The following is a 26821-nucleotide window of genomic DNA, read 5'->3' as shown; positions in this document are numbered from 1 at the left end:
CGCCGCAGACGGACCCAGTGGAAACTAGGGGGGTCTGCTGCAGTCCTGCTGAGGCTGAGTTCCAACGCTTTGTAACATCACACGGAACACAATGTCGGAAGGTGAGGGAATGTGTTTCCATGGCAACCAGGAAAACTGTATTAAAATCAGTAAAGCATCACAACTACAACAACTTAATGAATGATTTAAGAATTGTTAAATTAATTAAAAGCATGATACAACTTCAACTTAAAAGTCCATTAATGTCTGATACATTTCTGCACATTAGGTTGTATTTAAAACAATCTTCACAATGTCCATATGGTGAAATTAAAACACTGCTCCATGGTGGCTTTAAATATATCACTTATCTATGCTATTGTGATAGGAAACACTACGTACAGTTCATATTCTACGGTATCTAAACATACACATTATATCACCGCCACATCTTAAGAGCATTATAAATATAATTATAAGTACTTATGTTCATTATGCTTCATAAAGATAATCATAACAAAAATAACTTATAAAGTCAAGTATCATACTTTCTCCTATTTGCTGACACTACAAAGGGAACGTTTTAACATTCAACAACGGGCACCTGCTCTTTGTAATGCTTGATTTTTTTTGTTGGAAAATAAACATTCAGGGCAACTTTGTGAGAATATAAACAAATGATTTCATTTTTATTTGCAGTTTCACTGTTCAATCACAGAACAATCTATTATCTCTCACTCAGCAAGAAAAAATATAACTGAAGAAATGGCCAGAAACATTCATACGGTGTTTAAAAGCAACTACATAACATTATTAGGCGATTTTTCTCATAACTTAAAGGGTCATCACCCAAGCGAGATTGGCAACAGACTGAACAATAAACAAGACAAACAAATACTGCACACCTCAACCTGCAGGATAATAAAATATACACTTTAAGTCCAACACAGACGGACTGAATGATTTAATAAGTGCATTAAAACCTGTATTTTTAGCAGGTCATTATTACTTAGAATATATTAGATAATTAGGAAACTAATGCAGAGCACACTTCATGAGTTAGAGGTTAGAAAGATGCACTTAAGCATAACATGTCCTCTGTTGCTTATTTGTATAATGAGCTGTTCATGGCCAATCACTGACTCACTGTAAAATAATAATAATACCACAAACTCAAATGCATGTGCGTGTTGTTATGATCAGGCACACCCTGCGTTTCCATCCATCTGTTTTCATAAGCAATTTCTATTGACGCTTAAAAACCTGAGAGGAAACAAAGAGAATTCCAAAAAAAAATCCTGAAGTATTGCAAAAAAGTTTTTACTGTTGGCTGAGATGGAAAAGTTGGAGCAAACTCAGACAAAGTGCGATAGAAACAGACTTAGAGAATAAATGATGATGTTCATGAAGTATGAAGTCCACTGATGCTTTTGCTCGGCTGAAGAAAGGATTTATTGCGGCCGATTAAAACAGGCTTCACCGATCTGATGTATCGTCCTCACATAGATACATGAAATGAAAATAAATGTCATATTTCCATTGACTTCCTGCTCAGGTCGGACTGGCGCCATTTCCATTGTCCTGCCATCTTGTTGCGCCCTCTTCTTCTGCAACAGTATAATTGTTTTGAATTGGCTTATCTCTCTGAACCAACTCCTGAATATCAGTAGTGGACAAAAGGAAACACGGACTTGGGTTTTTCTTTTGATGATTTTCTTGAAATTCGTTTAGGATTTGCGATACATTTGGATGAAAGCCTGGCAACAGTTTCAAACATTCTGATAAACACTTCCTCTGCTCCTTTTTCTTGGCACGTCTCCTTTCCTCGGAGTGGTTTGTTCAGCTTTACTATCACTTTCACATCCGTCTTCATGTAGATTCTCCTCCTCTAACAGGCGGGCCATTTTCCAACTGTACCCCGTTGGTTTGCGTCAAAGCAGGACGGAGGAACAACGTGAGTAGGCAGAGGGAATAACACAACATTTTGGATGATTTCTCCTCTGATCTGTGTGTGTCAGAGAGGTGTAAAGTGCTGTATGGGCAGACAGTTATATGAGCAGTATTTCGGGCTCTGTGACGGCGCAGTAGAGCATGAAGCCCATCTGGTCCACCTGGTCCTCTGACAGGCCGCTCAGCAGGTTGACCGCTGGCTTGAAGTAACTGTGCAGCGCTCCGTTCTCCAGGTAGCCAATCAGCTCTGTGATGCACTGCTGGAAGCGAGCGTGCAGGCTGCTCTCGGACCAGTCGCTCTCCCCGTCACTGAGGTGCAGGATGAGGTTGGAGAGCGGTGCGGCTTCCAGCAGCCGGAGAGCTGGGTTCAGTCTGCACACCGCCTTCAGGATTTTGAGAGTTTGTCTGCGGCGTCCCCCGTCAGCGGTGTCCAGCTGAGACAGACGCTGGTTCTCCCAGGGGTAGAGGGACAGGTGCCAGGCGTTGACCCAGGGAGAGGTGAGCTCCGTCTGGGCGCTCAGCACCACGTCCCCCTCCCTCAGCAGAGGCAGCATGGAGATGAACAGGGGCTCATCCCCGCTCTCTGCCCCAAATTCATCCAAAGGCCTGAGGGAGGACAACAGGAGGAAAGTTCATTACAGAGAAGGAGAACATGGAGTTTAACACACTAACATCACAGGGCAATTGCCAATAGACCTATCGCTAAACCACGCCCCAAATAGAATTTGTCCAATCATATCACAGCGAAAATCCCTCCTGGCAGAAAACTCGGACATCACCAGAAAAGCCGTTTGTGGGGCGCATCAAACCAAAACGTCTGTGATCGAAACCACTGTGAAGAGTTCAGTTTCTATGTTTATTATCTAGCTAATATCTGATGGTGAAACGCTGTGCGTGGGGTACCTGTAATTCGGACACCAGGTACCCTGAAAGACTGGATGGAGGAGTATATTTCGTACCTTTTCCGAAGCCCAAAAGAAAACTCGACAAATGCAAGCGGTGGATTATGCTGTGTCGTCGACCACATACACGACTGAATGTGAAGACAATTACCAAGGACACTTATGTTTGCTCAAAGGTAAGGTAAATTCATAAAGACATAATATTTGACGGCATGTATTAGAAACGTAGACCAAACTATTGACTTTGACTGCCAGCTAGCGTATATCCAGCCCAGCTAGCTAACGTTAGCTGCCAACTTGTTAGCCAGCTAACAAGCTACAGTGTTATCAACATCAACGTTTGCTGTCTGACTTTTCGTCCTCGCTAGTTAGCTGGTGTTAGCTAACTTTTGCTAACTGTCTTTTCACCTCAAAGCACTTCAGAGATGGGAAGCCAACTCTGGAATATCCAGATCCCATCCGGGCTCTCGTGTGTGCTGCTCCGAAAAGACACAGATCCTCACCCAAAAAAAAGGTAACGTTACAGTCAGCCAGGTGCATAACAGTGAAAATGATGACCAACAAGGACAGTTATAGTTATAGATTTAATGTAGTGACCACCACTGCTAACATTGACTTGAACTCCCCCCGCGGCCATCGTCAACAGTCATTCACGGTCGGCTTTGTTTGTCCGAGTTTTCAAAGGGGGCGTGGCTTAGCGATAGGTCTATTTTGATATCTAGCAGGTTAGGAGTTACATAAAAATTTGATACTAAAACTAAAATAACTTGATTATGGACATTCACATTTCATCTGGACAATGCTCGAGTACATTTAGTTTTTGTAGGGACATTTTATGGGAAAACAGTGGGATGTGAATGCCCATTACTTTTGTTTAAGTCTTGTGTGTTCTGCGTTTCATCACATTACTTCACTTAAACCACCCAATGACCGCTGAGAGTAACTTAAATACAATTATAATGCCTTTCAACAGTGTTTATAATGCAACATAATTAAAATACCCTTTGATCCTTGCAATAAAACAATGTTTTTTGATGTACTAAAGACACGTGTCATTTTGCATAATTATTCATAAAAAAAGGCTTTCAAATGCGTTATGATTATTGTGATAAAGTAATATGAATTTCTATTTTTATTTAACAGGGACAGTGCAAATTAATTAACATTGCACAATTCAGTTCGGTGAAAAGCGAGGCAACGTGATGTCACCCCATTCAAAGTGAATGGGCAGACGCGTTGGAAACCGTTTTTGAAGCTGTCGAAGCTGTAGTGTGGACGGCCCGTTAGCCAAGAGGCTATTTTTCATCTGTAGTCCCTGGACAGATTTTAAAAGTCAACCTAAAACACATTTCATTTTAAACAAGTAAATACAATCAATTTAAAACATGCAACATACATTACTGGAATACTTAAATAAAATGTTTTAAAAGACGGAACAATAAAACAAAACAAAAGAACAAGTTAAAACACAGGCAGTGGGTTTTAAGGAGCAGAAGATTGGCAGAGCTGATTCCTCACCAACCAGGTTTTGAGTTTTGATTTAAATAAAGTGAATGTGGTCTGGTCTCTGATTGGAGGTGGGATTGAGTTCCATTGCTGAGCAGCTTTAACAGAAAAAGAAGACTGACTGAAAGAACTTTTTCTGAGTGGAACAATGCAATCTCCTCTCGCTGCACCTCTTGTTATCCTAGTTGCAGTTGTGCGTATGTTAATGAACTGTCTAAGAGGAGGTGAGGTAAGGCTGTTGACAATCTTGTAAAAAAGGCAAGCATTTGCATGTTTTAGTTTTCCCAGCTCAACAAGTTGTATTTTTTGAGTATTGGGCAGTGATGTGAATAAACAGATTTGTTGTCCAGTATTTTGAGTGTTTGTTTGTACAATGACTCCAGTGGTTTTAATGTTGTTGTACTGGCATGTGACCGGGTCGTTAAACAGTAGGTGATGTGTGAGAGAACCATAGAGTGTGTGTACATCAGAGATAACTCAGTTGACATGTAATCTCTGGTGAACCTAACATTTGACCCTACGTACTTTTTTAACCTAAGCCTTGAAATTGAGTGTTGAATCAATCATGACTCCAAGGTACTTGTATTGTGACACCATCTGTAGCCTCTCCCCTGATACAAAAACATCTGGCTCAACACAAGAGGACTTTGTTTTGGTGAAGAGGATGCATACCGTTTTACAAATATTTAGTTGCAAACAGCATTGTTCCAACCAAGTTATGTTGTGTCATATACCTATATTTAAGCTGATTATATCACATAATAAGTATGTTTAACATGTATGGGAGACATAGGCATAATAGAGAGTGTAATGTAATTGACTCATCATTAATATAAAACAACATTAAGACACACACCGTATCTCCAGCTTCAGGTCCGGTCCTCCCAGCACCGGTCTGACGAGGCAGTCCAGAGTGCTGCTGATGGACGGCCAGTTTATCGTCTCCATGACAGCTTTACTGAACATGTTCACCACAGCTTCTGCAGACAGGTAACCCCCCACCAGGTACCTGCAACACACAAGGAGAGAGGCTGCCTTTACAGAGTGTCTCAATTCACAGGATGACTTTGTAAATTACTTTTAAAATAGTATTAAAAGCATTAATGGCTTCTTCGTGGCAAGTTAACATTCCTCCATGTACTCCAAACAAAAAGGTACATATATTGTGTGTTAGCAAGTGAAGTTGCAGAACTCGCTTTAACACAATATATGAAATATTTTAATCCTGTTTAGAACAAAGGGTGTTGGTAGACATGGGCATTTATAATATTGTGTAAACACAGGAGAGAAAACTGTCAGAGGTAGAAAATAGATCTACAGACACACAGTTGTTGTTGTTGCTAAAGAGCAGTAATGATCTAAAAGTGACACCAGCTGACCTGCATTTTTCTGTATTGACACAAACCATTGAGGCTGTATGACCAAACAAAAATACAGTTTCTGTGTATGATCCTGATCACCTGTCCCAGTAGCTGCGCCCTCTGGGAAAATACTCCAGATTGACCCGTCGGACCATCCAGTGCAACGGGTGAGTGAGCAGCGTCTCCTCCCCCGGGACGAGGCGCCACAGAGAGGCCTCCAGCTGCAGAGGCACCAGCAGACAGGCATGGTCTGCACTCACCACCTAAATACACACACACACACACACACACACACACACACACACACACACACACACACACACACACACACACACACACACACACACACACACACACACACACACACACACACACACACACACACACACACACACACACACAGAATTTCTTGCCGGTGCATATTGTTCAAGAAAATGTTATGCGTAATATGTATAATAACGCATCAATTTAAATCAGGGTGACATTTGAAATAAAAGAATAAATATAATAATAAAGTAATTTAGAAAAGAATGCATTGTTATTAACATTTCCTTTTTATTCTAATGAAGAAGAAAAAATAATAAAGTTTGCTTTGATATTTTGAGGAATTGTGTTAATATATAAATGCATGTTTGGGTGAAATTAAGCTTCTTTTTCACATTTGATTATTCATTCAATGAGAAGTGTTTATTCATGTGACTGTTTGTAACTTTTAACTGTATATGGAAAACTAACCAATGCTTATGCTCTGCTCTTGTGAATCCTTATAGATAAATGTAGAAACATTTATCTGACACCAAGACTTAATTTAAGGGAAGAAGAGGACTTCTGGTGTGTGTACCTGCAGGTCGTCCAGAAGAGACCCTCCGAGGTTCATTTCTCCCAGCGGCATGTCGGGCAGGCGGCTGTGCAGGAAGCCCTGGATCTCTGTGCAGATGTCCAGCGCCAGAGACTGAGCCCTCTGGATCTCTCCTGGAGCCAGAGCCGCCCTCGTGTGATAGTACTGCTGCAGGCGCTCCTACACAGTTCAAAAGTGTTCAATGTTCAAGAGCTCAGGCAGACAGATACTGTACTGTATTCACACACCTGTTAGAATTGACATTATATCTGCATTGTTGAAAGTATTCTCATATGAGTAACTTGAAAAAGACGTCACTATCATTGTAGAAAATAGCACCTGATTTAAAACATTCAGGAATGATCAGTCTCACACAGTGTTGTCTTAATGATTTAAGAATACATCATTTAAAATAGTTCCCTGAAAAACAATGTCACCTACTGTATCTGTGATGCAATAAATACAAATATTAAACAAAAATGCAAGGTTTACCGGTTCCAGTATGTTCAGGTGTGATTTGAATTTTCTATCCAGGTGATACCATGAATGCCATACAATGACTTTTGATAGGATTATCATGACATTCCATATAATCCTGTGCCTAACTTTGTTACTGAGAAACCAACTCTCTTCCTAATATGAACAAAACAGGAAGTTTCCACATTTCCCTGGGAATACATCAAGCCGTCTCTTGAGTAATACAACATTCAAAGTGGTTTTGGGCCTCTAAGCACCTCTACGTTTTCTGCGAGGAGGAAAATAAGTAAACAGCAGAGGAAAGAAGTGGTTGGTATTCGGTTACTGCTGTTAAAGACGCATTTAAAAAGATCGATCAACAATCAATCATAAACAAGTAGCTGCTGCAATATCATTTATATAGCATATTAAAACCACTCGATCCAAGAAACAATGGACGCTGCCTCAGAGAAATACCACTGAATGTATTGTGGTACATTTACAGTTGTAGGCCATTTAAATACAAGCATTGTCCGAGAAAACAAACAATTTAATGCTTTATTTTTTTACAGATTGAAAACATTGTTCCAGTGATGCAAAGTAGAAAATTAAATTGTTCAACTATTCATTAAAGATATGATTTGCATAAGCTTTATTTAAAGGAAAATCCTATTGTCCTAAATCCCTTCTTATGTCTAGTCATGCGTTTGCAGCTGCTCTACTAACATTTACTGAACAAATTGTTCAATGTAGCTTGTACAGAATAAACCCACAACATTCCTGCTCATGTGGATGTTCCGCACTCTGACTCAAAGCTGTTTTCATGCTTGTTTGACTTCTTCCACACAGCCAGAGCACAGGCACAGTGTTTTGATTATGCAGGGCTCTTGGGGCTCTATGCGTATCCCCTAAGCACTGCGCCTTACAAAACATGTTACACACGCATAAATGAATGAGCCAACACTGAGCAGAGCTCTAACAGCAGCTGCTGACTCTGAATGCATAATCTATGCCTTAAGAGCTCAGAGGCTGAATGGCAGTGTGTACCTGCAGAGTGAGGATGCACAGCTGCAGCCTCTTGGACTTTGACTCCACTTTAGGAACCACCTCCGGAGGGGACGTCTGGGGTTGTTGGCACAGGTCAGCTGATTGAAAAAGAGGTTAAAAGGAGTCAGTCATATCTGAAAGCCAGATGGATGAATATATTAGGGCTGCAACTAATAATTTTCACTTTAAGAAGGTTATGTTTTTGGCTCAGTTTGTTGTCTCATAGCCAGATTAAGGAAAACCTTCTTGGCTGACTTTCAGGATACTTGGTGGAAGGGTGAATCATGGCCCAAGGATAAACACATTCCATTTAAGGGGAACCGAATCATAGGGTGGATACACACATTATTTGTACTTTCTTTACCGTTAAGAAGAATGGGGAATTTGTGCTACATTTATGTGCCGTTTGAATAATTGGAAAATGAGTGCTGGACTCGGGAAAACCACCAGGATGTGTTTTTCCTTGTACGATGTGAGGGTCTAAGGACAGAGGGTGTCGTATTGTCATACTGATATTCTGTACAAACGGTGAAGTCCACTGAGACAAATGTAACATTTGTGATATTGGGCTATATACATAAACATTGATTGATTGGATGTCGTCTCAAGTCAGAATAATAACGCGGAAACAGATACATTGCAAAATGCTCTGAGCAATACAAAATACAGATCATCTTCTTCGTAAAGTCCATGTTGTTTCCAAATGAAAGTTGATGAACACATCGAGGTCTAAAGAACGACCTCCTAACTTGGAAAATGGGACCAACCAAGGAGCAAGTGAATGCACAATTGGCCTTAGCGGAGGTCTGCGCTCTTCGAGTTTCATAGTACATTTTATTATCAATTAATCTGCCAATTATTTTCTCCATCTGGTCCATAAACTTCTAGAAGATCTCTTTAAATGTCTATTTTTTCAGTCCAAAATAAAAAAATACTGTAAAACGGATTAAAGCCGGAAATCTCTGGATTTAAGGGCACGAAAGAAAAGCATTTTCTTCAATTTTTGAATGAAAAAATGTGTTACCAACTTGTGGATTATCTAGTTAAACAATGACCTCTATGTCTTGGAGTTCATACCTTTCTGCTGTCTGGCTGCCTTGGCGACATGTTTCATCACCACGCCCTCAATGCCTTTCTTGATCAGCGTGGGGGAAGCAGAGACCAAACTCAACTCCTCCCAGCTCTCGGCCATCTTCTGCTCCACCTTCTCATCATCCGCTGCACGTCCTGCACGCTCTATCAACTGAACACTCACAGATTACAGGCTGAACTGCACGACTGATAACACACCGCTAGTACATACAGAGAACGTGCACCGTCACAACCTGCAGGCCAACACAATTAAGTTAAAGAGGCACAAAGACAGACTCCGCCTCAATAACCTCCTAACAGGACCAGCTTGCACATTTTTAGTCCATTAACTACAACTTACATATTTGACATCACTGTTGTCCAGGCAGCAGATTAACATACAGTCCAGGATTAAATCATTTCATAGGTATAGGGATAAAGAATGATGGTACAATGAATGTTCTAATTGGTTCAGTTATATCTGAATGACACAGAGTGGGTAATTGGGGTTGCACATAACAGCAATGTGGTATTCTTTTTGTGAGTTCCATATATGACCCAAAACTTAACTTAAAAAGATACTGTACTATGTTGGAGAGAAACATAACACTTTTGATTTCCTTTACCTCTGGATTTAACTCCTGACAACATAGCTTTGGAATAAACCTCTTTGCAGCTTGCTGTATGTACTGTACTTGCCAGCCAAACAGACTTGAGAATTAACTGCCAACTCATTAGTGGATATGTAAACTTGCAACTTTTTGGACACTTGTTTTTTGTGCTAGCATCATGGCAGTTGGGCATTAAGCATTCATGGAGTTCAGGAGCTCTACAGCTCTTAACACCTAGATCAGAAATGTTGCAGTAATGCATTTCTCCAAATAAAGAGTGCCTATGAAGCACTCACTGATGTGGACTAACAACACTCACCCGCTTCACCGCCAATGTAGCGATCCCTAGCATTGCGGCCCCTCCGACTCCCAGAACCAGTCGGGCATTAGACAGCAGGAAGTCAATCACCATGGCGATGCCATCCTCTCCTCGCCTCCGACTGCCCTGAAAGTTCATGGCTTCCTTTTGTTGTGGTTAGCCTTTGGAAGAGGACAGGAGCAACACATTATATAACTGTCAGGTAGAGAGAAAATAAACTGCAGTAAAAAGTTTTCTCTAGAAATGATTGAAAAGCAAATGCTCTTTCACAGAAATGTCAAGATGTCAGAATAACCGACTAGAGTCAGAAGGTGCATGAAGGAAATACGCACTCACTGACAGGTAACACATTCGAAAAAAGTATGCAGGAGTTAGTGGAGAAACGAATAAAATCATTAATACGTGACACAATGGGTCATTTAATAGTTTGATTAGTGATACAATAAATGACAGACTTACGAGTAATAAGATTTCAAATAAAGTGAACACCTACGGATAGATGATTTGAACCAATCATGCAATAGCGGCAGATAATGCAGCTTTTTCTGATTTTAAATTAGAAAAATCCCGTAAACTTGTTTTTTTGTAGAGCAGTTATATGTGACAACAATGATATAAATATACGCTACATTTGTAGAAAACTATCATATTAGCTTCAGGCACCTGTGAAGCAGCCACAGGACATCACTGATAGACCAAATCTACTGAGTGGTGCACGTCCTCTTTTTTTTGCCAGGGATACAGAAGCCTGAGAATGGAAACATGTTCTATTTTTAGACCCAGTACATGCCTGATTCACACCGTCGGGGTCAAATATATGACAACCACCCTCCTAGTCAAGTTACAGCAACAACGAATGTCTGCAGCACGTTCAGCTCTGACTTTCAACGTCAGAGCCGAGTTCACCTTTAATGTTTAATGTTAGCTGCTTTACCATCAGGAGGCCTGTTGATGCTGCTGCAGTGGTTAGTGATATACATGTGCATGCTGCAACGTATAGATACAGATGTTACTATTATTATAATTATAGAGAGGCTCATATTTTCTATTTAAAGTTATACATTCCGTGTCATCTTGTTGTTTTATCTTATTCTTATGGTTAATATGTAATAGTTTAACCAAAGGACACATGTTGCTGCAAACAAATGGAGCAACTGATAAACAGTTTACTTTGTACTGATTTCTTTTTTTGTTTGTGGGATACAGTAGGGATCAAAGGTTGACAGCATTGTGACAACTGATGTATGTAATGTTTTTTAAACTGTTGTTGCTGTTAAATGGAAAAACACTTGCATCTAGTGCATGGAAGATGCAATATAAATAAAGTAAATGTATTCATGACACTGACTAATCAACCTGACTCCTCCTCAGAAGATCGTAAACAAAGGGATTCAAAACTAAATATGTTGCAGTTCAATAACAATACATTCTGTTACAGTCACCTGGCCCGACTGCTGACTTTGAACACATTGACTTGGGTCTTTTACTTCAGTAAAATAAGTAAAACAACAATGTAGAAGAACTGTGCATTTAAAGTACATAGGTATAAGCATCACAATGTACTTTAAAGCACATCAAGCTAAAGCTAAAACAAATTGTAATACGTACAAACGTATACAGGGTAGCTTGTGAATGTCCTGAAGAGCTCAACACGTTTTTGAATAGCACATGATACACTATTTATTGATCACATGTTGTATTATTAATCTGATTGTAATTGGTTAAAGCTGCCATTTCCCTTCTGAAATGTAGAGTTATAAAGTAGCATGAAGGAAAGTACAAGTGTCAAGTAATGTTATTGCATACACTTTAACATTTACCTGCTGACAACCTTTCCAGTGTTTCAAAACAGTCTACAGATGTAACGCCAGAGATCAGTAAGATAACAGTAACTGAATGTCCATCTAGTTAACCTGCATCATGAATCAGTTTATCAATATGACCTAGTTTAGCTTCATGAAGAGCAGCAAGCGAACAAACTGCTGCCAAACTCCTGCTAGCTACCGTTAGATTAACATTAAGTGACAGCTATGTCTCCACAGTTAGATGTACTTACCACTCAGTTCAGAGAGAAATACAACAGTCCAACGCCCCACCATTAGTGATTTCATTCAATACATTCAATCAGTTTTCTTTGTAAACAAAGTGTAATGTTAGTTTATTTCCTTCACGGACAAAGAGTAAATATAGCTCATCCAGCTAGCTAACAGCTGCTGTCTTCTTCTTCTGCGCTTTAATTACAGTTGTTGTTTAAGGTGCAGCAGCGCCACCAGGAGAAGAACCGGTGCACCGAGTAACTACACCAGGAACCAAGAAATACTATCAGTATAAAAACGTCAATTTAGAAGAGATAACAATGTGCTGTTTCCTATGAAGTTTAAGTAAGTACAATGTTGATATCCTTCTATCTTAAGTGAGTGTTTCCATTTCACAACACGTTGGTATTAATCATCTTGCGTTTTCTTCATGCGCCATATGTATACGTGTGCTGTTATATGTTCACTTTCTTACAACTTATTTATAGTTTGTTTAAGTATACAATATTGAATCTGCTGTACAGTATTTGATTTTATATTCTGCTTTATGTTATTCAATCTTGTCTGTATTACATTGTCTTATTTCTGCATCTTACATGCGCCATCATATCTCTTGCACTAGTTTATTTCTTTAACTCCTTATATGTTTTAATTATATTATTTTTGCATTCTCGGAGGAGCCTGGGACCTAAGATTTGTTTTAACACAAAAACTACGCTGTAGCTTTTGTGCATGTGACCATACAGCACTTATAGAGATGATCATATTTAATGTTAGTGTCATAGCTGTGTCAACCTGTTGTCATTTTTGATGGTTTTGGCTATGACCATTTCATTTAACTACATGAATGAATAAAGTAATCCATTTACCTTTAGCATTGCTTGTTGCTTATGTAGTCACAAAAATAAGGCAATTATTTAGCCCGACCAACATTGGTAACTGTGGGGGAAACTTCTGAAGCAATTGGAGTCAGGACTCTGAGAGACACGAGGAGAGCTGGAGCTTTGATGGCAAACACTTGTGGTTTATTTGGAGCTTCGGCCGGAGAATTCATAAGACATGGCACGGGCCACGAGTTGACCACACGGTTGAGATGCCACAATCAATTCTGAAGACCCCTCCTGTAGCTCCAGGTTTAACTAGTTCAGAGTGTAATAATCAACATTCTTCAATAGACTAAACAGCTGAGGACACTGAATCACATTTGTCGCTTATGGCTCGGGGTCATCTGCACCCCGAGAAGGATGTGTTCCAGGCATAGACTGTATATATAGGTTCCAGGTGTCCCACAACAATAACTATCTCTGACAGAGAGTTGCCCGGTCATAAACTGGTAACATCAACACTATGCTATAGGGCAGAGGGCAAATGATTCCCCAACAGTAACTATAATTATGACAGCTGAAACTTAATGTGTTTGCTACCAAGATTTGACCCAGTAAAACGTTATTAAAGAGAACTGAAAAGACCTTTCCCTTTCATATTTATATCCATCCGGTTTCCTTTTGGAGAACTGTTTTCGAGCATGTGTTGCCTTGAACTGTACAGTTGAAAATATTAAGAAGCAGATACATTTGACATATTTTCTTTATTGAATTATAAATAACTCTCTGGAAATATCGAGGATGCATAATATACAAACTTATTTAACAATTCAGGAGATATAAGAGGAATACAGAAATTGAATTGCAAAAAGTCAAAACTTTGTTACCCTTTGTCTTAACTTAAATAATATGATCCAAGAAAAGTAAATAAACAATGATCGATAAAAAAACTTTACCAATGCCAAAATGTGTTTAAAATGATGACAGTGAAACTCCTCTAAACCAGTGAACTGTCCTGTTGAAAGTGGTCGAATAGGATGACAACAAAATGCACTATTTGTTCAATACTGTCGTCTGATTCAATTCAGCAAAGAGGGTCTACAGTCTGAGGCCACTGCTCTTTGAAATTCTTCTTTTTCGTGTATGAAGACCCTGATTGATTTGAAGACGATATGAGCACAAAGTGGGAAGGAAACTTTAAACATGCAAAATAAAATATACAGTATATACTGCAACTAACGATTACTTTCATAAATTAATCAGGCATATTATTTTTAGATTAATCGATCTTAATCGTCCTTTAAAATTGCAAAAATATAGTTATAAATGTTTATCTCTGCCAATCGCTACAGCTTTAATATGATGTATTAGTTCAACAAAGCTGGGCCCTTTCTAACCACCGGTTCCCAACTTCCAAAACTTGAACAAAAAAGAAAGAAAATAAATGATTTACTAATTGAGAAAAGTGGAGACAAACAACGATTGGGTAGTTATTTGAACTTTCGAATGCACTTTATGTGGACCTGATTTAATTTGGAAATGTTTTCAAAAATGGAAATGATGGATGTTTTTCAAGTTTCATTGTTCTTTAGCGGAGCCTCCCAATTTATACAATCCATCAAGAATTTCCTCAATCTTTGGGTTCTTCACTCACACTGAAGTCATGCAGGAAGACATTTATTTTCTTCACACATTCAGGACAACTGGTGGTGATTCATTGATATACAAATTATAATTTTGGGAGTGAATTATTCCTTTAATGAATAGCAAACCAAATCTGTGGAGATGCTCTTGCTGAATACCAAGTATACATTTGCTAATATTAAGTTCACAACTGTAGCTTAGCTTCTGAATAGCATTAAGACACCACACCCTGCTTTAAGAGTCATTTCTTCTATGAACCAGGGATATTTTTTGTCCATGTAACTCCAGACTAGCCTAGCAGTCAGCAAGTCATTTTTTGTAAATCTTTGTTTACAAAGCAAATTGGAAGGATACATTATTCTGGAAATTTCCTTCTCATTCGTGTGTTCAGACACAAGTTAAACAAGTTGGTTTTGTTCTGTCTGACCCAAATATCACCCACTTGAATTGAGGAACATTTTTGATTTAATACAGAACAGCAATAACATGGCCTCTGTCACTATACAAGGTAAAGCAACTTCAAACTGAAACAGGAGCCCAAAACAAACGCTGAGGTTTTCATCACTCAATTAAACATCAGTTCAGTCGATGTGACCAACAAGAGGAGGCATACAGCTGAATCAAATCATAACACAGAACATCATGGCTGCACATCTGCCAGGTGTTTTGTAAATGTAACTGTGACAGGGAGGCCGAAGTGAACAAAGGTCTGGGATGGCACATTAAGGGTGAGGATCAGAAATGTAGGTGCAAAACTTGGAAGTTTGTTTCTGCATAAAAGTTCCCCAAATCAAAGGCTATACAATTATATTGTACATTATAACAAGTTAGATTACAGCGCAGGGTTTCTTTTGTACAAGTCCATACATACATACTTTCTTTAGCTCTTGTGGTCTGTACATCTTGGTTACAAAAAATACATGCCATTCTGAAATATGTGTGGACATAGAAACAAGAAAAGTTTGATTAAAGGGAATTTAACAACAGAGCCTTAGTTACTTCAGGTTCTGAGCTGTGCAGCAGACAGACTTGTTTTGCTTGTCTGCAAGAAACAAATAATGCACTCAGACTGACCCGGACTCAAATCAAAAACAGACACCATGATGACTGTGCTCCTTGTGCCAGACATAAACTAGAGCAAGAAAAATCATGACTAGTCAAAAAAGATTACAATATTGAAATGCATAAAGAAAGGGTATATTTATATGTTTACATGTGTGATGAGAAGTGCTTAGTGGCGTCTCATCTTGACTTTGCGTCCTGAGCTCTCCCGGGGTTTTTCGGAGTCTTGTCCACGTTTCCAGTAGTTCTCTGAGCTGATGCTGTGACGACGACTACGGGAGTTTGACGGATGTCTGTTCTCCTCTTTGTCCATCTCCAGTACCCTCGGCCTGATGAAGGACAAAGTTTGATATGCCAAGTCAGATTAGGTTCATCATTTCTCACCGCTTCATTATTGCAATGTGTTACCTTCAATATTCTTGTTTTTCCTTGCATTAGCAAAAATTAGCATCATTGCAAACATAGCAAAAATGAAATAAAACTAAAGTGTATAAAAAAAAATTCTGCAAGAATTCAAGGCAACACAGATGAGTACTGTTCATTTTGTGGTTGAACTATTTCTTTAAGCCCTTGTTAGACAAGCAATTTAAAAATATACTGGCTTCATCCATCTGCTAAAGCGATGTCTTTTTGTTATTCAGTCACAGGTCACTTTTAAGTGAGTGTTCCTCATGGCTTCGTTCAGACATGACAGTGCGCAAGGAAGTTAAAAAACTAATGATCGCTGGAAATAGGAGTCTCTTCATTTACAAGCTTCTTTACTGATGGATTTTTAATTATTTTGCCTTTGAAGTCTTAATTAATGATCATTTTGGGAATGAGGGACGCTCGTCCCCCCTTCTCACTGCGAATGCACTGATAATATCTCAGACGAATTCCCATTATTTAACGTTTTTAGAGCTGCAGGGTTCAAACAAGTCTGACGGAGCACGAGCCCAGATCCATGATCCGTTTGAGCCGTTTCCAAACTAAGTTCAGTAATAATGATTGGGGTCAGGGTTTCATTGTATTGCTGGGTCAGTATTCCAATATCAGTCTGGTACACCATTTTTGCAAGACATTTTGTTCCAAGATCCCTCTAAGCTTGTATCACTGACTGTCCTGAGGCCTCCTTCAGATCAAGTCTTCTTTGAAGTTTAGGCGAATCTAGCGGGACAGACCTGTGTGTGTGTGTGTGTGTGTGTGTGTGTGTGTGTGTGTGTGTGTACCTACCTGTGAGCAGCACTTGATGTTGCTCTGCGATGAGTGCGTTTGGCTTTCAGAGTGGGTCTCTCTGCAGGAGAAGCGCTGATAGGGCTGCCAGAGTCGACTCGAGGAGCGTCAGGTCTGGTCCTGGCAAACAGAAGGGGGAGGACAAGTAGAAACCCAATGATCAGTGCTGATTTCAAATAAGAGAATGACCTTTTAAATGATATGATGTTGACTCACTTTCTTAGGATGATCACCGCACGTCGCTCCTTGATGTCTTGGGGTCGGATGCAGTGGGTGATATCATCAGCTGCATAACCACTGAGAGAGAAATATGCTGTTAGCACCTGGACTTAGCCTTTCATTCAAAATATGTTATCAAACTTTCATACAATAATAAATGGACTCAACCTCTTCTTTACATTGTTGACTTATCATCTATAGCACTGGTGCAGGAATATTTTAAGTAAGCAAATTAAAGTACTGTTGTTTTATCCAACTTAAACTATTTGTGTATTGTTATTATTTAACAAAGTTCATAACCATTGACAAACTGGATTGGCAGGAGATTGCCTGTTAGCACATGAATGACTCTCCACCACTGTGCCAAATGTTCAATATTCATTCAAGTGCAATTGTTTGTTAAGAGACCTTGAGACAATTTTAGGAATTGCCTGGGGTTTATTTTTTTACTCTGCCTCGTTTATTTAGGATTTATTTGAATACTTAGATTTAAAATGTTTAAGTTAATTGCTCTTCCAAATGTAAACTCTGATTGTTACTGATACAGTTGGGTGTGTAGGATAATATAATACACTTGAATATAACTACTAGCTACTATGCATATACAGTCCAAGTAGTTATCGTGACTGCCTACACTTGGCAGACACACACTAAAGTAATGCAATCAGTGCATGACAGCCACACACAGCCATAGTCACCTGAGGACCGTGACACTCCCCCTCCTCACGGGCAGGACAAACACCGGCTCTGACACCCGGATGGGTTTGAACTGGAAGCGGCACCCGAAGCACAGCGCGCTGTCACTGAAGAAGGACACGGACACGATGGGTCGTGCAAAGATGTGCTGAGGATCCACGTGCGACACAATGCAGCCTCCTGGTTGATAATCATTGATGACTGCGCTGTTGACAAACCCTTCCGGGACCACTCCTCTGGACACCAGGCGCTTGATCACCAGGTCGTGCACCCAGCTCGGGATCTCGTCCACCTCTCCTTTGCGGTACAGCTTCTCCTGGCCCGGGCCACGCTTCTCCAGCTGCGATCCGTAAGTGTAGCCCTCCCCGAAGAAGTACTTGTTACGGAGGGGCGCCCGGTCCACGGTGTGCTCCCGGTAAAGTCCAGCCTCTCCTCTGGTCACCACGTCGTCGATCTTCTCCTCGATGAGGGCGCACTCCTCCGGGCTGAATATGCTCTCCTGCAGGATGCTGCTCTTCACTCGGCTGGCCTCCTGCTCCATGTTCTCCGCGCAGTCATCGCTGTGCTCAAACTCATCGTCGTCGGACTCTCGGATCTTACGTTTTCGAGCTTTCCCACTGCTGCCATTACTCATCCCGTCCACGAATTTATTATTGATCTCCTCCCTGTGTGGGGTCATGGATTTCAGCTTCTCCCTCAGGTCAGAGTACCCGCTGGATGCCATGTCAGCCACAACTATGTGACTGCTGTAGTGCGACGTGAGCTGCTAGCTAACAGTTAGCATATATCAGCGCTGCATGTCAGCACTGCTTTAACAGTCAATATGGATGTAAAAAGGAGTCAAATGTGGTGTATGTCACTCGCTTTAGGGGACCTGTCCACAGCAGTAGCTAGCATTAGCTTCCCCCGACGTCCTGCGTGCACACTCAAGCAGCCTGGTAATGAATCCTTAGATTATATTACAGTTTACAACCTGTAAATAAACGCTGCTTGGATACTGCAACACGCCCAGCAAGCAGAGAGGTTAACGATAGATATCCGAGCTGCTTGGCTGGCAGCTAAGCTAGCTTAAACTAGCCTGGCTTGGTCTGTCCGTCGCCGCCTGGAAAAACCGACAAACCACGCAGCAACATGTCACCGTTAAATGTCCAAACTTCGGTGCTCCAGGCACTTTTCCTCTTAGGGTTTAATGCCAAAAGTCCACGGAGATCATTGTAATAAAGCACAAGACTTCACCACGCTCAGTTTACACCATCGGCTCCAAGAAAAAGGCTGAAAATAAACTCGTGTAACTAACCTGCTACAGTTTCCGCGCATGCGCTGTGGTGACCTGCCAGTTTGGAAAGACTGTCACGTGCCTTGAGCGGAACCACGTAAATCCATTTTAGGAGCCTTGAGGGCACGCACAAGACGAGAGCTAATTGTGTCCCACTGCCCTTTTGTCTACCTCTATAAAGATCACATTGTTCATTTCAGTTTGTTATAGTGTTGTTATATTGTTTGTCAGCAATACAATATACATTTGTCATATATTCATTTTTTAGTTTCTTTTATATATTTATATTTTGTGAAAGTACTTGCCTTTATTCTTTTTTTAATGTTAAATAGTTAAACAATATATTCCTTTATAATAGTTATAGTTTTGACCTTATTTTACTACTTATTTTCTTATGTTTTGTATGTTTGCACCATCATACACCAAAGAAAATTCCTTTTGTAAATGTATTTGGCAATAAACTTGATTCAGATATTGATGGGTTATTGAACGGCACATGAGCTGTGGGGTCAAGGGCTCCTATTATTTCATTAAATGAACATATCGATTTTCTAGGGACCAACTTATTGGTAATCTATTATTTAAATGCACTAGTTTCTGGCATTAGTATTAAATAACCAGTCAGGCCAGAAGTTCTCATAATGCTCTCTTTAAAATAGCTTGTTTTATTTTAATAAAATATTCTTTACAAAACAAGAAAGTTGATGCATTAGTGTTCGTTAAAAACAACAATGGTTTACACCAAGATCAAGTTTTACAGTAACAATACAAAAATAAAAAACATGTTACATATCAGTTTAAAAACATTGTAATGACAAGCCACAGGCCTGTTAAACTTCACCACTGTTCTTTACTAGTATCTGTACACTTTAAAACTAGTAATTCACTGATGCAATGTGTTCAGTTAATGTTGTCAAGTAAAAGGGAAACTGGCTTCAGGGTACAATTATGCATGATTCATATCAAATTAAAACACCTGAAGGCAAGAAGAGGTAGGCTCTTAATAACGGTTTTGTCCATGTGTTCATGCAAATGTGCAGTGGTGGAAGATGTACTTAATAATAAATGAATAATAAATGATATTTATATAGCGATCAGACAATCAACGGGCAAACCAAATAAATAAATAAAGGAAGCCGGGGGACCAGAAAAGGGCTAGGGCCCGAAGGCCAGGGTGAACAGGTGTGTTTTTAGTGATGATTTGAAGATGTCCAGGGAGGCAGCATTACGGATCTCGGCAGGAAGTGCATTCCAGAGGGTGGGGGCTGCAACACTGAATGCCCTGTCACCAACAGTTCGGAGGCGAGAGCGGGGGATGGAGAGCAGGCCCGTGTCTGAGGATCCCAGACTCCGAGAAGGGGTGTAGGGATGGAGGAGGTCTGATAAGTACTGGGGGGCGAGGGAATGGAGGGACTTGTACGTGAGGATGAGTGTTTTGTATTGAATCCAGGACTTGACCGGCAGCCAATGTAGGTGGATGAGGGTGGGGTTGATATGGTGCCATGGCTTGGTGTGGGTGAGAAGCCTGGCGGCAGAGTTCTGGACGTACTTAGGTCTTTAATTAAAAGTAGCAATATCACATTGTAGAAGTACTCAGTTACAAGTAAAAGTCCTGCATTAAAAATCGTACTTAAATCGAAGTACAAAGGTTTTTGCATAAAAAATAAATATTGAATCATATTTATTGATGCATTTCTGTGTAGATCTTTAATGTTGCATCTTGGGCTATTTTGTACTGTAAAAGCTGCTTGGTTTAATTTCCTCCTTAATGCAAATCTTATTTTCGTATCTGGTCATATGTTGTTTGATTAATTTGAACCTATAAAGTTATCAAAAAATTGAAATACTCAAGTACCTCCAAAAAATACTGTTCTTGAGTAAATGTACTTTCCACCACTGCATGTGCGTACAATGAAGAAAGTGTTATAACAATAGTATAAAACGGGTTATAACATGGTGATCTCGCTGGTAGGCAGGATGAGTCTCCTCTCGCGCGCAGACAGCATGTTTTCCACCTGCATGGCGATGACTCGACACAACTCCAGGCCCTGCGGACAGACATGAGCACAGTGACAAAGCAACTCCACTGAAATGAACATGAAGAGTGTCCTTGTGTGTGTTTGCACAATACCTGCTCCAGCTGCAGCTGAACGACCCGCTGTGTGTTAGTGTCCCCCAGCGTGAGATCTACATACGGGTAACTGGAACCAGCAGTGGGCCTCTGGGTGCGGCTCGACTGCACCTCCACCAGGGGGACCATTGCCATCAGCTCCTGCACCATAGGGACCAAACATTATAACCTTCACAACTCTCTGCTGAAACTACATGACCAGTGGTGGAATAATTATTCAGATCTTTTACTAAGTACAATTAAAAATAGTAATCGTATATTTAAAAAGCATTATGTTAATGTTATGTAACTAAAGGACTCTTGACTCAATTGAAAGTATAAATGTATTAGCCTCAAAATATACAAAACTACTCATTATGCAGAATCATATTTATTATAATTATTTATGAATTAAAGTGTGAGCTGATTTAAATGACTATACTGCAGGGAAGTAAATCATATTTGATTAGTTAAAAAGTAAGATATTTCCTCTGTAGTAACAAGTAAGATATTTCCTCTGTAGTGCAGTAGTAGTATTAAGTAAAATGAACTGGAAATACTCAAGTATAAGTACCACACAATAACAATTAAGTAGTAACTTTCCACCACCGTCCGTACGTGACTTCACTTCTGGGCTCATGTTTTGATCACGATGAGCTGAGTCATGCGAGGGCTTGATGATCGCCTGTGTGTGTGTGTGTGTGTGTGTGTGTGTGTGTGTGTGTGTGTGTGTGTGTGTGTGTGTGTGTGTGTGTGTGTGTGTGTGTGGTTCCTTACGTGTGTGTTTTTGTGCAGGAAGTGGAAGCCATGTTGATTGACAGCTACAATGCAGGGGGCGTAGAAGGTTGTGGAGCTGCTGCTGTGGATGTAGAAGAACGAGGAGCTGAACATGGGGAATGCACTGATCAGCCCTGCAAGCACAGAGAACAGAATTTAACAAATGAGGGATTAGACATTGTAGTCTCTAGGGAACACATGGAAAGACAAACAATCACCTTATTTAAAAGGGACACCTCACAGATTTTAGTTCAATTTATTCATTATGAGGAGTCCAAACCAGACTGTGAGAATGAACATTGTCCAGTCTAAACAGAGTTACTCTCGGGAAGTTACTAGGGGGAATCTCGGCTTGTGTTTGGATACAACACATTTTCACACATGAGCTGCTTTATGGAAAACATAGGATATATTATCTTTTAGCTATAACCCATACTAGAGTCTAAAAGTAAAACAAATCTTGGCGTCTGCTGCTTTGAGTTTTCTTAATCTGTCTCCAAACATTACACAGGAAAACTAAATCACTGTAGTATATCATTAAAGAGAAAATGGCCACTATATGTGTATGTCCAATTAGTATTAGTAAATGTCGTAATTTAAAGCAACATTCTGCCTCAGTTTGTGAGAAAGCTGAGTTCCCTTGCTCCCAAATGCCTGATGCAGGAAGAAAAACAGATAATGAAGACAAGATCAGCTTTCTGACTCCATAAAACCCCCATTGAGGAATGTACTGCTCATATCGTCTACAAACACCATCAACACTGATTGGACATCCCTTCAAGAGGGGGTACATTTTCCCTTTAAGGAACAAATACTTCCTGTGTTAAACCCAATTTATTAAAAAAGGTATTCTAAATTAAGATTACTATTCCTGTCGATATGAAGATTAATTAAATATTTAACCGCGCTCAACATTTATTTCTTGACAATTTCAACTCAAGGTCTAGAAATGTACACGTGCAGTGACAAAGGAGGTAGTTACACATATGTGGAGAACATGTAAAAAAATTACCAAAGACTGAGTTTTTCCAATTTAACGTGAAGCGGAGATCTTACCCATAAACTGCGCTCTGGCCTGGTGCGGGTTCAGGGCCTGCACCTGCTGCATGTGCTGCGTCACCATGGTAACCCACTGCTGGGGTGGCTGCTTTTTGAACAGAGGTGGAGCGATGTACTCCGATAGTTCATGTCTGGAGGAGAGAAGAAGATAAACAAGAGTCTGCTCCACTCAGTGATTTCTAAACATTTCTCAGGATGGTTTTACTCACTGAGCTGTTTCTGTTCTGCTGTCGGGTGTGTGTGTGTGTGTGTGTGTGTGTGTGTGTGTGTGTGTGTGTGTGTGTGTGTGTGTGTGTATGTGTGTGTGTGTGTGTGTGTGTGTGTGTGTGTGTAGTGATAACAGCAAGAGTTTTCACAGCTGAGAAAAATAATGTATCACACACTTTAAACACCTAAACTACTGACTGCACTGTGTTCTCTCTTCAACCGTGAGTTTCTTAAACCAGACCCACACTGCACAATGTTTTACTTTTAAGACAGTGATAGGATTATGGGATGGAGAAAAATAGTTTCCTTTCAGACCAAATATTAATTTGGCTAAATGTATATTTCCACAAGTGCGTTTAAACAAATACAGTAAATAAAATGTGATCTAAAAACGTTTCTATTTGGAAAGGCTTTTGGAAATGTTAGATATATATTTGTTATACAATACTGTTTTCATTTATATTTATTTGAGCTTAATAATTTTATTTTATTTATTTCTGTTTGTGCCTTTGGCCTTACCCTCATTGGTTCTACCTTTAATAGGGTTTCCTTTCTTTTGTACATTAATTTGTTACTGTTATATTGTTCTTGAGGTATGTAAATTATCCCTGTTCTTCTCTATATTAAGACCACTTTTCATTAAAGTCCTTTTAATGATAGCAGTTTGTTTTCTGCACCCTAAACTGTAAAGAAATAAAGAGGAATAAGACTTTTTTTCCCCTTTATGACTGAAACTCGAGGCTGTATTGTCAAACTTTGCTGGTTTCTTACATGGTGGGGACGAAGAGGATGTCTTTGGCTCTGTGCTGAAGAGCTGCCAGTTTGGAGATCTGATGAAACTGTTGATCGCTCACTTTCCCATGTGGAAGAATATTTAGCAGGCCTTTACGGTAATCTGGCAGGATCTGGATATACACACAAACACAGTTACATACACACATGTAGGTAACATATACTGCATGTATGTAAAGTTTCACTAATGGTACCTGGTTATAGTGCATGGCGACGCAGAGCTCGTTCTCAAACTTGAGCGGCTGAGTCCAGACGACTCGTCTGAACCAGAAGCTGTAGCTCGTGTCCACCAACTCCGCCTCTGTCGCAACGTCCAGGATGTACTCGTGTTTGTTCAGGGGACGCACATTCTGACCTGGACACACACACACACACACACACACACACACACACACACACACACACACACACACACACACACACACACACACACACACACACACACACACACACACACACACACACACACACACACACGTACAATTATTTATAACACAGAGATATTCTTATTCATCTAAAGAATAGCATTGACTACTATACAAATTATATTCGATGGAACAATTTGGTTATCTTGCAAACTCTAGATAAATAAAAACGACTGACATGACTACCCTGACATGTCTTGATGAATGGAGGAAATGGGGGGGCCAGGTTTAAAGGCAAACGTCCTGTTCATCCAGTTGTATGTTCCCAAACACACTTTTTAACCCTTGCATGGTCGATTTGCTAGTCTGGGAAAGCACGACACTGTTACATTTGAAGTGTTTTACCGTAGAGGCCCTGGGAAAATAGTGGTTCCTTCAAATATACGATGTATGGGGTGAGTAATTTACATACAAATGGCTGAAGCAGCAAAGGAAATGAAAAACTTGTACATTAAACAAGTGACATAAAAAATCTCCATCAGAAAAAAAAAGGAAAAACCACAATTCTAGTTTCTTATACTGTAAAATGTTTATTATGTTGTGTTTGTAACTATGTATGAATTAACTACTTGGATAAATGATTGACAATTGGAGCATCATATTTTTTAATAAAACTATACAGATAAACAGCGTGCAAACAAAAGGTATCCTAACGTCTTAATAAATAATAAAGAGGGAAATGTGTACTGGCCTGTTATTGGCAGTCTTGTGACATCGGAAATGAAAGATGATATCGAGCATTTCTCGTTATATTGCCATGACAGCCCGATCAGGACTCGTGAACATGAATGAGTTTCTCCCACAGAAACCAGAGGATAGTCTGACATGTGATCTGTGAGTGGATCCGCTTCACTGACAGTGACGAGGAGATTGACTTTGTGCACCAATACAATATTTAGTGTGTGTGTGAGAGAGAGAGAGAGAGAGAGAGAGAGAGAGAGAGAGAGAGAGAGAGAGAGAGAGAGAGAGAGAGAGAGAGAGAGGCAGGCCTCTGTGAGCAAACCTCTGTTGGTGACTAGAAATATGGCATATTCCTCCATGGCCTCCAGTTTGTGTAAACCCATCTCATAACACAGCTCCTCAATCACCTCCAGAGCAACCTGGAAACACAACACACACACACACACACACACACACACACACACACACACACACACACACACACACACACACACACACACACACACACACACACACACACACACACACACACACACACACACACACACACATTACATTACGGCTGTCTCCTTTAGATTGCAGTCGTGATGAAAGAATATAGTGTGTATGAACACTTACAGAACACGTTTTGATTTTCACGTGACGTTCAATGCCTCCAGGAAATAGAAACAGCTGACGTTTTGAACTACGTCCGGCCTGAGAAAAAAGACAAACACCCTCATATACTACAGTGTGTGCTGCACATAACACTGGACATGTTGGTATATGGCTGATTTATTTAGGACCTTAAACCACAGAAAACTGCATATAAATAATAATTAATATAAAATATAATAAAACTATTATTTTTACACCCTTGAAGAGGCCCAAATGTAACAATACAGCTACCATTTTCTAATGTATATATTTTGATTATTAAAATATGTTTGAGATAGCAATAATTGTCAAACATTACAATAAATGTTAAATCTTAATCTAAATGATTCATCTAAATATGTAATCCAGATCTAAATAGCAAATCCAAATGTTGAATCTGTATCTATATATTCAATTAATATCTTAATGCTGATACTAAAACTAAATATGAAATCCAAGTCAACATTTTAAGCCAAATGTTGATATGGAATCTAAATATAAGTAAAAAGTATTACTCTAACGATCAAATAAAAATGTAAATATATATATATCTACATATTGTTTACAATTATATATAACAGTTATTTTACGTACATTTCTGGCTCACATACATGAGGAAAGGGAGGTTTATATTCAATATATGTCAGTTAAAATAGTAAATAGTAAATTAGACAGATGTTTACACCACTGCAGGTAAATAAAAGCGGCCCTGACCATCACCGCCTTCAGCTCCATGCTGTTGGGAGGAACGACACGGCCGCCGTACTGAAACGTCTTCTTCAGGTTCTGCTCACATGCTTTAGCGATGCCTAACAAATTTACAAATTAAAAAGAAAACATTATATCCTGCTGTTTGTGGCAATGTGTACAGCATTATGATGCGCGTGTGTTTTACCCTGATACTGCACCCCTGCGCTGCGGGACGCCTGATGCAGGTTCTTCAGCAGGAAGGGCTTGAGGACCTCAGAGCAGCGATGGAAGGCGGCCAGGATGTACAGCAGCCTCCAGCCTCGTTGGCAACTATCACTGAACAACACAAGGGTGAACACACACACACACACACACACACACACACACACACACACACACACACACACACACACCACACACACAACACACACACAC

General features: G+C 39.9%; 3 protein-coding genes across 3 annotated transcripts in view; all 3 read right to left on the bottom strand.

Annotated features, from left to right (window-relative positions):
* Positions 1–641: 641 nt before the first annotated feature.
* mief2 (mitochondrial elongation factor 2) lies at positions 642–12259 on the bottom strand. The gene is made up of 8 exons (XM_034231514.1): positions 12097–12259; positions 10041–10201; positions 9117–9282; positions 8040–8137; positions 6540–6716; positions 5798–5961; positions 5194–5346; positions 642–2535 (listed from the first exon to the last, which is right to left on the bottom strand). The coding sequence occupies exons 2-8, from the start codon at positions 10176–10178 to the stop codon at positions 2028–2030; spliced, it is 1404 nt and encodes a 467-aa protein (XP_034087405.1). The 5' UTR covers positions 10179–10201; positions 12097–12259; the 3' UTR covers positions 642–2027.
* Positions 12260–14561: 2302 nt separating this feature from the next.
* On the bottom strand, positions 14562–19075 carry alkbh5 (alkB homolog 5, RNA demethylase). The gene is made up of 4 exons (XM_034231470.1): positions 17736–19075; positions 17035–17115; positions 16819–16938; positions 14562–15935 (listed from the first exon to the last, which is right to left on the bottom strand). Exons 1-4 carry the CDS (start codon positions 18455–18457, stop codon positions 15776–15778), a joined length of 1083 nt encoding a protein of 360 aa, XP_034087361.1. The 5' UTR covers positions 18458–19075; the 3' UTR covers positions 14562–15775.
* A 1354-nt stretch (positions 19076–20429) lies between these two features.
* myo15ab (myosin XVAb) overlaps positions 20430–26821 on the bottom strand; it is a 73174-nt gene continuing 66782 nt past the window's right edge. The window contains exons 68-77 of the mRNA XM_034231244.1: positions 26592–26722; positions 26411–26505; positions 25679–25756; positions 25383–25479; positions 24149–24309; positions 23934–24067; positions 22953–23086; positions 21897–22030; positions 21141–21281; positions 20430–21057 (exon numbers count right to left, since the gene is read on the bottom strand). Coding sequence (XP_034087135.1) covers positions 20956–21057; positions 21141–21281; positions 21897–22030; positions 22953–23086; positions 23934–24067; positions 24149–24309; positions 25383–25479; positions 25679–25756; positions 26411–26505; positions 26592–26722 — 1207 coding nt within the window. The 3' untranslated portion in view covers positions 20430–20955. The remainder of the gene's footprint in view (positions 21058–21140; positions 21282–21896; positions 22031–22952; positions 23087–23933; positions 24068–24148; positions 24310–25382; positions 25480–25678; positions 25757–26410; positions 26506–26591; positions 26723–26821) is intronic.

Source organism: Gymnodraco acuticeps, unplaced genomic scaffold (genome assembly GCF_902827175.1).
Source record: "Gymnodraco acuticeps unplaced genomic scaffold, fGymAcu1.1, whole genome shotgun sequence".
NCBI classification, from domain to species: Eukaryota; Metazoa; Chordata; class Actinopteri; order Perciformes; family Bathydraconidae; genus Gymnodraco; species Gymnodraco acuticeps.
The sequence above is the reverse complement of the archived record's forward strand: the minus strand, read 5'-3'. Positions and strand labels throughout refer to the sequence as shown.